At 37.6% G+C, this 13382-nt stretch overlaps 1 protein-coding gene across 14 annotated transcripts in view; it reads right to left on the bottom strand.

Moving 5' to 3' along the window:
• FNIP1 (folliculin interacting protein 1) overlaps positions 1–13382 on the bottom strand; it is a 95944-nt gene that overhangs the window by 28249 nt on the left and 54313 nt on the right. For all 14 annotated transcript variants that reach the window (XM_036312335.1, XM_036312338.1, XM_036312337.1 and 11 more), the window contains 2 exons: positions 8625–8826; positions 3479–3564 (listed from right to left, as the gene is read on the bottom strand). In XM_036312335.1, coding sequence (XP_036168228.1) covers positions 3479–3564; positions 8625–8826 — 288 coding nt within the window. The remainder of the gene's footprint in view (positions 1–3478; positions 3565–8624; positions 8827–13382) is intronic.

Genomic DNA, 13382 nt, shown 5'->3' with positions numbered 1-13382 from the left:
TCTTGTGACTTACACTCTCTCTTGAAGGCTTCAAGGATAACTTTGAAATGTCAATTCTTTTCCTTTACATTAGAATCTATTCAGCAAAGTCCTACACTCTTATCAGACTAAACAACTCCTGTAAAGTTGGGCCTTAAGAATCTAATTGGTCTCTAGTTCTCTGATAACTCCACAAGTGCTAGCATCCATTTCAGCATAATTCTCTAGCACCTACAATCCAAAAAAGGAAAACAACAACTTTCACTAAATTGTGACCCAACATGAACAAGCTATATTCCAATGAATAGAAGTGACAAAAAGAGGTTAACAATTTTTTTAAAAAATATGTCTTTATTGATTTCAGAGAGAAAGGGAAAGAGAGAGGAAGAGAAAGATAGAAACATCAATGATGAGATAATCACTGATCAGCTGCCCCCTGCACACCCCCTACTGGGGATCCAGCCTACAACCGGGCATATGCCCTTGACAGGAATTTAATCTGGGACCCTTTAGTCCAGAGGCCAACATTCTATCTACTGAGCAAACTGGCTACGGTGGTTAATAAAGAGTTCTTGACAGGACATAAAATCATTACTGAGAGCTTAAAAATAAAAAGAATTAAAGGTATTTTACAGAGAAAAATATGACTAGAATATAAAATAAGGACATGTGAAAATGCTTATTTTTAAAGCATACTAGGAATGTCCAGATACTACTTAATAATATGGAGGTAAATAACAAAAGAAATAGTTAAGGGAATAAGAGAGGTTGGATGGGATTCGCTTATTTTTCATTATTAGACGATTCAGTACATTTATTTTTTGTTTCTTAACCATGGGAATTTACTTTTTGATTAAAAGAAACACTGTATAAATGAATCAATGAGCTGGTCAATTCATTTGCTATTAATTTCTTTAGTGTATTAGTGTCTACTAAAAACCTGTGTGTCATGGGTCAGGGGCAAATCATTAACATTAGTATAGTGGCCCACTGAGAAACACTAATGCCTTAGCATTTTGGTGTTTAAGGATATGTACTATGATCTCAAAGTGTATCAGGTGCAAAGAAATTATGAGTAATGCTTCTCCCTATACACAATTCTATGTTGTCATCAATGATCTAGAAGTAATGGTGCTTTCTTCCCCACTAATGACTACCTGGTATGTCTTGCCCTTCAGTGGTAAGAAGGGCAGGTATTTTCAGTCATCTGATTCTTCATTTCTCCTAAGCTGTCCTTGGAGAATGAAAGACTCCTTTAGTTGTAAGGGAACTGTGCATATAATTTAGTTTTGCTTGTTATGCATTAAATCTATATAAAAATCCAAGGACCTCATCTTTCTGAAAGGAAGCTATGCTAACTAAAATGTACTTCCTGCTTCTCTAGGTTTCAGGATTTCTGTATACATGTGAATCATTTCCTTCCTCTTCTCAACTACCCAAAATTCATTAATTTTTCTGGTCTCAAATAATCACCTAGTTTAAAAATCTAATTATAATTTTTAATAACCATTTAGTTTTAAAATTAAGTATGACAGTCTCATTATTTGCAGTAATGTTCTACAGTTACATCAGTAATGATGTGAACACTGAATTAGTAAACACTGAGTCACTATTCCTAGGGGAAGTACAGGGTCAAAGTTCTAGTGAGCCTTTGGATCACAACATTTTGCCAACCCATCAATACATAATCTTGTTCTATATGGATTTATTAACATCAAATTCACAGCCAACAGCACAATGACTCATGCCTGAATGAAGCTTACCTAACACATGTTATTTTTCTCTGTAAGGCACATCACAGCCTTCTTGCACTTAGGAACATTGGTCAGCATTTCAGCACAATATATGTCCTTCTATATATAGAAGGACATATATATAAATAATAAGAGCTGAAATAAGAACGCAGAGCATTGTCTTGTCCGATATCATCTGGGAATGTGTGTGTAAGGCCACTCAAATTTTTCATTGCTCTGTGCATGTTCACAAATGATCGTAAAAGCATGTGGGTATATTTTGGGATTATGAATCTTATAAAGTAGTGAATTCATAAATACAGAATTCATAAATAATGAGGATCAGCTGTACACATTAGAGTACTTCTACAGATAGCCTTCAGTTCGATTCCTGGTCAGGGAATATGCTTGGGTTGCAGGCTCAATCCCAAATGTGGGGTGTGCAGGAGGCAGCCAATCAATGATAGTCTCTCATCATTGATGTTTCTATCTCTCTCCCCCTCTCTCTTCCTCTCTGAAATCAATAAAAATATCTTTTTAAAAATTATTAGTTTATAAAGTTTTTTAGATATTGTAAGAATGCTTAATTAACCTACATAGCCTTTCAGATTTCCAGTGACTGAAGTGAAATAATCACACTAATATAAAAGGAAAGGCACTCAATCATGATATATATTTTCAATGATTTTATAACTCATACATGTTTTAAATTCTAGGCAATGTTAAAATTCTAAGGCTAGGCCATTCATACTACCTTATTACCAAAGCAATTAACTTGCAAGTATTTAATTCAATTGTTTTAAATAAAAATACTGTTTATAACCTAAGAGCAAGATCAATCTTCTAAATGGAATGAGTCTTATGACAATATTTACTATTCTGGTAACCTCAGCTGGGTCTATAATGACAGTGTTACCTCGGAGCTCAAATAGGGACTCTTGGCCTTCTGCCACAAAGCTTGTGACTGCAGAAAGGAACTGTAATCCAATAATGTAAGTAATAGCTCCAAGTTCAAGGGCAAAGATTCATTACCTTGTAATGCTGAAAAATGTAAAACTCAGAAACAATATTGCAGGATTCTTAGGCAAATAAGCAAAAAGTCAATACTGTCTCTCCAGGCTAAAGAAGGAAAGACTAAGTAGATGAGAGGAAGAAGTAGTCCTGAAATGGTTCTCTCAAAGGGAGACACACATCAGTCACTTTGTGTGATTCCTAACGTAAGTTTGTATGCAATAGTTTGCCTGCCATAATGAGAGCAGTTACAGCAGTTGTTGCAGCTTTAGGCACAAACTTTGTTGTGTGAGAAAATTCTGGCAGAAGAAAAACTATTTGCTTTGCCATCATCTAGAAAAAAGATCAAGCAACATCAAGTTCATATTCACTATATCCATCCTTGTATTCCATGTATCCAAGAACATCAGATTACTATCACTGGTTAAATAACTAGTCCCTATATCTAACAGCCCAACAGAAGACAAAGCACATTTCTGTTGGAATAAGGGTCTCTTCTGGTCATCTTAGCTTGTCTAATGGTCCAATACTAAAAATCACACTGCTGATGGCTCCCTAATGTGCCTCAATCCCAAGCACTTTTAATATTTAATAACTTAGAAACCAATAGGTTACTGAATTATACACTCCTTTGCCAATGAAAGAAAGTAATTTAAAGAATTAAATTTTATCAGAAATAAGTTAAAGAATACAAATAAATCTTTTGTGTACACTGCAAAACAACTCTATATTATCAGAATGTAGAGAATATGTACCTGAATTCATTTAGGGCATCAACTATTCGATTATAAGCCAAACTCCTCTGGCTGGTGTCAGCTGATCTCCGGCTCATTTTCATAGCCTTAAAAGCAATCAAATAGTTAATTCTTATACTGATCATGGGTAAAATATGGGGGAAAAAGTTAGAGACAAAGTCACATATTTCCACAATACTCTACCACCATTTTTATCTAGAAAAAATGTAAAGAAGACATACATATTTAGAGTCGCTTTCTTTTATACACTAAGGTCATTAATGACTACAACGAAATTCAAAATTTTCAAGTGTTAAATCTCTTGTTGTAACTGTCAAACCACAGAATGTCAACACACAAAGAAATTGATGTTGACAGTTTCTGGGTTACATAAAACTATTTTTTTTTTTCCTCAAGTAGAGCAGGACACAATAACAACTCAGTAACAATAGCTCATGATTTTCTCTAATATTTCCAAATGGTTGTGTTAAGAACAGGGGGATGAAAGCATGAGTGGGGGGAGGAGGTTGGGGGTCAATGGGGGGATGAGGACACATTTGTAATACCTTAACCAATAAAGAAATTAAAGATTAAAAAAAAAAACAAAAAAGAAAACTATTTTTTAAGATCTGAAATATAAAGATTCTACTGAAAGATATCTTAAGTTAGTAATATCTGCTTTCTTTAAAACATATTTAGCCAAGGTTGAAAAGCCTTGCTTTAAATAGAAAAAGGGGATCAGGATTAGTCTGTGTATATTAAAAAACAAAACCTCTAATTTTGTAGATTTTTTAAAAGAATATATTTTATTGATTTTTTACAGAGAGGAAGGGAGAGGGATAGAGAGTTAGAAACATCGATGAGAGAGAAACATCGATCAGCTGCCTCCTGCACACTCCCTACTGGGGATGTGCCCACAACCAAGGCACATGTCCTTGACCGGAATCGAACCTGGGACACTTCAGTCCACAGGCCGGCACTCTATCCACTGAGCCAAACTGGTTAGGGCTAATTTTGTAGATTTTTAAAAGAGGATGTATTTCTGCATTAAGTAACTACAAATTAATTTTTAAATATTTTAACATATATCTAAAAGATCAGACTACATCAGCCATAAATCATGCTCATGTATATCAAAAACCTTCATAGGGTAAAAGGAAACTTACTTTATGTTTTTACAAACTGTCAATAAACTCCCAATTTATAAAGAAGTGAATTTTTTTTTAGCTAGAATTGAGAAGTATTCTTCCTTAATTTTACCAGCAGTAGAAATGTTTAATTAAATCATAGATCTCAAAAGGTAGTACAAACTTCAAAAGAATACCCAAGGTTCCCAGAAACAAAATCCATAGCTTTACAATAAAAAAAAGTGACAGTTTAAACTGGCTCCAGAAGATAAATTTTTTTGAATGGTTTAGTGTTTATTATATTCTATCATTAATTAACAACTGTAGAACTTTTCAAATTAAGTTCTATAAATTTATATAAAAGTATTCATTCATATAGCTTTATCTTTCAGCTTTAATAAGAAATGAGATGTTAAACTTGAATAAATATCCAGAGAACTATAAGTATACTAGAGGCACATTGCACGGTGTATGAATTCATGCATGGGTGAGGTACCTCAGCCTGGCCGGAGATTGGGGCTGATTGGAGCCAATTGGGGACGCGGGAGGTTGGCCAGCTGGCTGGGGGGAGGAACCAGCAGGAGGTTAGCCAGCAGTCCCGATCGGGGTCATCAGGGCCGACCAATCAAGGGGAGGGGCTGTGGAAGGTTGGCTGGCCACAGGAGGTTGGCTGTGGGAGCGCACTGACCACCAGGGGGCAGCTCCTGCGTTGAGCATCTGCCCCCTGGTGGTCAGTGTGCGTTATAGAGACTGGTCGACCGGTCGTTTGGTCGCTTAGGCTTTTATATATATACACTAGAAGCCCAGTGCACGAAATTCGTGCACTGGGGGAGGGGGTGTCCTTCAGCACAGTCTGCACCCTCTCCAATCTGGGACCCCTCGGGGGATGTCCGACTGCCGGTTTAGTGGGATCGGGCCTAAACCAGCAGTCAGACATCCCTCTCACAATCTGGAACTGCTGGCTCCCAACCGCTCGCCTGCCAGCCTGCCTGTTTGCCCCTAGACACTTCTGCCTGCCAGCCTGATCACCCCCTAACCACTCCCCTGCCAGCATGATTGGCACCTAACTGCTCCCCTGCCAGCCCGATTGCCCCCAACTGCCCTCGCCTGCTGGCCCAATCGCCCCCAACTGCCTTACCCTGCCGGCCCAATCACCCCTAACTGCCTTCCCTTGCCAACCCAGTAGCCCCCAACTGCCCTCCCCTGCCAGCCTGGTTGCCCCCAACTGCCCTCCCTTGCAGGCCTGGTCCCCCCCCAACTGCCCTCCCCTGCAGGCCTGGTCCCCCACAACTGCCCTCCCCTACTGGCCATCTTGTGGCAGCCATCTTGTGACCACATGGGGGCGGCCATCTAGTGAGAGAGTGTGACAGTCAATTTGCATATTACCTCTTTACTATATAGGATAGATAGGTAGGTAGATAGATAGACAGACACACAGACTGACTGACTTTAGGTTAAAGATGGTCAAAGCATTTAAACATTTGAAAAGTCATCCATAATGAGTTCTATAGTGCTTAAATACTCCAAGTTTTATACAAAGCTTGAAACACATCTCCCAGTAACTTAAAAGTTCAGTTCAGCCATAGCTAAATATTATGTATTGACTTTGGCAACAACAGACTACAAAAAGAGAGAGAAGCTGACTAAAGAAAATGTCAAAAGTGCCTAACTTCTGAAAAAGTAAAAATGGCCTTTACTCATTTTTTTCTGTGAAAGAAAAAAAAAGGCATTGCTAATGACCTATTTGGCTTTTGACAGATTTAATGTGAATAACTAATATCATTGTCCTCTCTAGAGGCAGATGATTCTTAGTCACTACTAAGTTACTGAAATGCACCCTCTGCTTTCTAGACTACTCTAATTGGTCTTTACATATCCAGCCTTTTTTACTCTAGTCTCTTTTAAACATGCTGCCAAATTAATCTTCCTGAAGCACAATTTGGAGACAGCCTTAAAAACAAAGTCAAAACTTCTCTCAAGCATTCTAGATTCTTTGAGATCTGTATCCATTAACTCTTCCAGCCATCTCCTTTTTGCATACTGTCACAGGGATTAAGAACTTTAGTTATATCCACTGATTCACTGGTTCAACTTCTGGGAATTTCTTCTGAAAAATAATCTGGAAAACTCACCAATGTGTTAACTATACTGTAGCTATAATTGTGAGAAAGTAGAAATGGCCTAATAGAAAATTTGTTACTTATGGTAAGGAAAGTGACTAAAATATATTTAAGAATAATTTATAATGACAAGAAAAGGCATGTGTTACAATTATGAGTTTTTTTTTAAATATGCATGTAATTAAAGCAATATGGACACAGCACAATCCCAATCAAGTGAAAGTACAATATGCATAGAAAAGGCCTGGACAAGACTTTCAGCAAAACATTAATGAATTATCTTTGGGTGGCAAGGATATCAGTTTTTCTTGCTATTCTGCTATATCTAATTTTTGAAGTTTTGTTTAAAAAAATCCTACATATCCTTTAAGACAGAGGTCGCCAACCGGTGGTCCGCGGACCACTGGTGGTCCGTGAAGTCCAAAAGGTTGGCAACCACTGCTTTAAGATGCAGCCCAAATGAAACATCATCCCAATAGTGTTATTTTTTTCACATCTTATCTTTAGTTTCTAGAATAGTGCCTGCCACTTCTTTCCTATGAACTATTAAAAAAAGCTTGGCTTGTTGTCCTCTCCCTTTTTAGTATCCTTATTTTCTATCTTGTATTCACAATTTTCTTACTTTATGAAAATTTATTATACACTATCAGCAGCAATTGATCACTTGTGCTTTCTTAAATCATTTTCATCACTTGGGTCCCTGGCCCTCTCCCCCAAAAGTACTCTCTCCTTTTTCCTCCTACTTGAATGGCCAATCCTCAGTCTCTTCTCAAATGTTAACTGCTGAAATGCTCCACAAATCAGGCCTAGGATCTCTGCTCCTCTCTTCTCTCCTGACCTTTTCCCTAAATTCTAGACTTACAAAAAACCATTTGGATGTCCAGGAGGCATCTCAAACAAACCCCTGATCTTCATCTGCCAAATATGTTTTACCTGTAGTTTCCCCATTTGAGTACGGGTAAGTCCATCCTTCTTATTGCTCAAATAAAATTCTTGAATCAACCTCTATTGCTCTCTTACACCCCAATTCAGCCCACCAGCTAATCTCATTAGCTCTATTTTCAGTATGTCCAAAATCCAACCACTTCTCAACAATTTCACCACTAAGTTGGTTTGAGTATCCATCATCTCTTACCCAGATTATGCCAATAACCTCCTAATTGGTCCTACCAACATCTATCTTTGCTCCTAGAAATCTATTCTCCACCAGCATTAGAGTGATCCTCACATATAATGTCATTCCTCCACTCAAACCCCCCAATGGTCTCCCATCACTCTTAAGAGTAATTGACAATGCTCTTACAATGGAATCCTATAAGGCCCTATATTATTTTGTCTTCTAACCCAGCCACTTTGGCCTCCTTCCTGTTGATCAGGCATCAGGCTTACTCCTAACACAGGACCTTTGCCTCTGCCTGGAACATTCTCCTCTCAGACAGTTGTAGCTCATTTCCTTCATATTTCTGGAGCATATGTCATTTTATCAGGAGCCTTTCAGACTAGTCTCTAAAAATTACCAAGCCTTCCACCCATCACTTCTTATAAATCTGTTTAATTTTTCTCCACAGTGCTGAATCCCATCTAGTAGCTTATATGTTCATTTGTTTATTTGATGTCCCATGAGGTCAGGAGTGTCACTTTTTTCAGATCTTATCTTCAGTTTCTAGAATAGTGCATGACACATTATAGGCCCTCAAATATTTATTGAATGAATGGATGAATGCCCTTAGGTCTTTTATTAGGCAGTAAGCTCCTTAAAGAGTTAAGGTTTTTTTTGCATCTCCCAGAGCAGTTTGCAGGGTATATGCACAGTACCTATTAATTTTTGTGTCAAATAAATAAACACAATGCTTAAGCAGAAGAATAAGATTCAAAGAAAAATAAAGGATATAAACAAACCAACAACATGACTATGCTTACCTGTTCTATTGCACTCTTTAATTTGTTCATGTGGCTTTCAAAGAGAGGAAAATGTGAAAAAAAGAATTCATTAAATTTGTTATTTTCATCTTCATCTTTGGATAATGAAAAGATTACGCCAATTGCAATCTTCTTTTTTCTCACAATTCCTGGTGTAGGGCCACAGCTTTCATCTGATAGATTAAAGCTTTCTTCTATAGACCTTAAAAACAAATATTTTTATTTAAAAAAATATAAATATAATTAAATTTTCAACTCTATCCCCTTGCTAATTAAATGTAGGCAAACTAAAGGCCTTCTGTTTTATCAAGTAAATCTAAAAATTCCTATCAATTGTAAATCTCTTTCAGAAATCTACTGGCTAGTCCTTCATGGTCAAATTTTAATAAAAAATTTTAGGAGTCAGGCCGAAACCGGTTTGGCTCAGTGGATAGAGCGTCGGCCTGCGGACTGAAAGGTCCCAGGTTCGATTCCGGTCAAGGGCATGTATGTTGCAGGCACATCCCCGGTGGGAGATGTGCAGGAGGCAGCTGATCGATGTTTCTCTCTCATCGATGTTTCTAACTCTCTATCTCTCTCCCATCCTCTCTGAAAAAAAATCAACAAAATATATAAAAAAAAAATTTTAGGAGTCAGTGTAGGAACACTTTGGTTTAACTAAAAGTCACTAAAATATAGATAATCCCAATTCATAATTAACCTAAATATGCCTGAATTTTAAGGTTTATAGATGAGTCTGATTCAGCCTCTTCACTGTTCTAGAATCTACTTGTCTCTTCTCTTGATTGAAGGAGTAAAATCAAAGATGAAGGAATTACAGGGGGTAAATAAAAGAGAAGCTTCATTATCTATAGTTGCACTTAACATAAACTAAAAAAAAAACACACCACCTTTCAAGCATGAATTAACTTGCCAAAATAGAAACAGGAAAAACTGAAATATCAAATTATGCAGTACATGGATCAAAGTCCCAACAGAAGAGTTAAGACTAGAACACTCTTACAAGAAAACAGGGGGATGGTTCAGATCCAAGTCACGGCACCAAAAAAAAAAAGAGAGAAAAAAAAGAAAAGAATAAAAAAAGAAAACAGAGGGTCAAAAGCTTTATGATGGACTTGACAATGATTTCTTGGGTAAGACAGCAAAAGCACAGGCAACAAAAAAAAAAAAAGAGATGAACTACATAAAAATTAAAAACTGTTGGTTGAGCACCATCCCATGCACGAAAAGGTCACCAATTTGATTTTTGGTCGAGGTATGGGCAACTGAATAGATGTTTCTCTCTCACATCAATGTTTCTCTCTTTCTCTCTCCCTCTCTAAGAAAATAGATTTAAAAAGGAATAAAACAGCAACCCGTGGAATGGGAGAAAATATTTGCAAAGCATTTGTATGATAAGAGATTGATATCTAGAATATATAAATAATTCCTACAGCTCAACAACAAAAAAACAACCTGACTTTAAAATGGGCAAAACACTTGAACAGATATTTCTCCAAAGAAGACATATACATGGCCAATAAGCACGTGAAAACATGTTCAACACCACTAGACATTACAGAAATTCAAATCAAAACCACAATGAGATACTACTTCACACCTATTAGGATGGCTGTGATAAAATAAAATTTAAAAAAGAAAAATAACAATTGGCAATGATGTAGAGCAAGCATGTCAAACTCACGGCCCACAACAAATATTTTTGCGGCCCAGCCAATATAATGGTATGTGAGAAACATTTTAATAAAAATTTCGTAACTTAATTTTTACAATATCCTGTTATACATAATTATTAATAATGAACTATAACGTTCACTAATGACTAATTACTATAATCGTGTTGCATTCATTTCCCTTTTGCGCCTTACGCATAGGCGCACCATTTCTCTCCACTAATACTAGCACCGAATATTTTAGCAGCCGACTGCCACATCATTAGTCTTCCACTGACTTGTTTGGTGTGCACAACAGGAAATATTCGCTTTCAGAGAACAAGAAAAATAGGTTTATTTGTGTTACACTTATTAATCTGTGGTTATTCAGTGTCTGGTAAGTTCATGTTTGAGAAAAAATATTAATTTTTATTAAAATGTTCTATTGTTTTATGTTAATGATTACTCATTTATTTCAGCCCTTTTATATTCAGCATGGCTCTATCGAAATAAACCTACATTTCTATGAGTATTGAAGCTTTTGTGTTTTTGTGGCCCACATAAACTTAAACCTTGTTAATTTGGCCCATGTTAGCCTTTGAGTTGACATGCTTGACGTAGAGAAATTAAAACTCTTGTGCTTTTCTGGTGGAAATGCAAAATGGTGCAGCCACTATGGAAAACATTATGGTGATTCCTCAAAACTTACAATCTAGCAATTCCATGTCTGGGTATAGACCAAAAAGAAATGAAAGCAGGGACTCGAACTAGTATTTGTACACATGGCCATGTCCATATCAGCATTATTCATAATAGCCAAAAAGTGAAAACAACCCAAATATCTATCAACAGATGAATATGAATAAACAAAATGTGTTATATACATATAATGGATTATTATTCAGATAAAAAAGAAAACGTTGATTCATGTTACAACATGGATGAACCTTGAAGACATGCTAAGCAAAATAAGCTAGACATAAAAGGACAAATATTATATGATTCCAATTATATGAAGTATCTAGAATAGTCAAATTCATAGAGACAAAAAATAGAGTGGTGATTTCCAGGGACAAAGAGGAAGGAGGAATGGGGGTTAATTATGGTTGAATGGATAGAGTTTTAGTTTGGAGAGATAAGTTCTGGACATGAATAGTTGCACAACAATGTGAAGGTACTTAATGCCACTGAACTATATATCTAATAATGGTTAAAATGGTAAATTTTATGTTATGCATACTTTACCACAATAAAAAAAAGATGCAATAGATTTAAAAATAATACAAAAGATCAATGAAACCAAGAGCTGGTACTTTGAAAAGATAAACAAGACTGATGAGCCTTTAGCCAGACTCATCAAGAAGCAAAGAGAGAAGACTCAAATAGAGGAGAAACCAAGATGGCGGCATAGGTTAACGCCGGAGATTGCTGCCTCGAACAACCACTTCAAAAAACAACTAAAAGACGTAACGGACATCATCCAGAACCACAGGAGGGCTGGCTGAGTGGAAGTTCTACAACTAGGAGGAAAGAGAATATCATACCCAGACTCAGAGGAGGCGCAGTGCTGAAGTGAAATACTAAGGTGCGGAGTGCACGCGGAGCGGGCTGGAGGCCGAGGGCGCGGTTGTTGTTTTCAATCGGGAGGGAGTTTCAGACTCTGAGCTCCAGATCCGGGCGAGTCTCTAGGGACCCAGACTCAAATGGGAGAAGCGGGACTGTCTGGCTTAGGTCGGAACTTGAAGGCAGCTTTCTCTCCGAGGTTTGCAGCAGTTGCTGGGACTCTGTGAGGCAGAGCCCCTAGGGACAGAACTGAGAGCAGCCATAACTGCTCCCTCCACCCGCCCTGTTTGATCCCGTGCGACCCGCCCCGCCCAAGCCCTGTGCAGAGCCATTTGCCGGATAGCCTCAGGCAAACGCTAGATTAGCACCGCCCTAGAGATCCAGCACAGAAGCTCTCCCACTGCAGACACAGCTGACTCTCATAGCCAGTTAGCCTGGAGGTCAAATCACCCCCGGTATTGCCGACAACAATCAAGGCTTAACTACAACAAGACTGCGCACAAAGACCACTAGGGGGTGCACCAAGAAAGCATAAAAAATGCGGAGACAAAGAAACAGGACAAAACTGTCAATGGAGGATATTGAGTTCAGAACCACACTTTTAAGGTCTCTTAAGAACTGTCTAGAAACCGCCGATAAATGTAGTGAGATCCTCAAGAAATCTAATGAGACCCTCAATGTTATGATAAAGAACCAACTAGAAATTAAGCATACACGGACTGAAATAACGAATACTTTACAGACTCCCAACAACAGACCAGAGGAGCACAAGAATCAAGGCAAAGATTTGAAATGCGAAGAAGCAAAAAACACCCAACCAGAAAAGCAAAATGAAAAAAGAATCCGAAAATACGAAGATAGTGTAAGGAGCCGCTGGGACAGCTTCAAGTGTACCAACATCAGAATTATAGGGGTGCCAGAAGGAGAGAGAGGGCAAGATATTGAAAACCTTTTTGAAGAAATAATGACAGAAAACTTCCCCTACCTGGTGAAAGAAATGGACTTACAAGTCCAGGAAGCGCAGAGAACCCCAAACAAAAGGAATCCAAAGAGGACCACACCAAGACAAATCATAATTAAAATGCCAAGAGCAAAAGACAAAGAGAGAATCTTAAAAGCAGCAAGAGAAAGAAATTCAGTTACCTACAAGGGAATACCCATACGACTGTCAGCTGATTTTTCAACAGAAACTTTGCAGGCCAGAAGGGAATGGCAAGAAATATTCAAAGTGATGAATACCAAGAACCTACAACCAAGATTACTTTATCCAGCAAAGCTATCATTCAGAATTGAAGGTCAGATAAAGAGCTTCACAGATAAGGAAAAGCTAAAGGAGTTCATCACCACCAAACCAGGATTATATGAAATGCTGAAAGGTATCCTTTAAGAAGAGGAAGAAGAAGAAAAAGGTAAAGATACAAATTATGAAAAACAAACATGCATCTATCAACAAGTGAATCTAAGAATCAAGTGAATAAATAATCTGGTGATCATAATAGAATCAGGGACATAGAAAGGGAATGGACTGACTATTCTTGGGGGG

Source organism: Myotis myotis, unplaced genomic scaffold, assembly GCF_014108235.1.
Source record: "Myotis myotis isolate mMyoMyo1 unplaced genomic scaffold, mMyoMyo1.p scaffold_m19_p_6, whole genome shotgun sequence".
In the NCBI taxonomy this organism is placed as follows: Eukaryota; Metazoa; Chordata; class Mammalia; order Chiroptera; family Vespertilionidae; genus Myotis; species Myotis myotis.
This window is presented reverse-complemented; position numbering and strand designations above follow the sequence as displayed.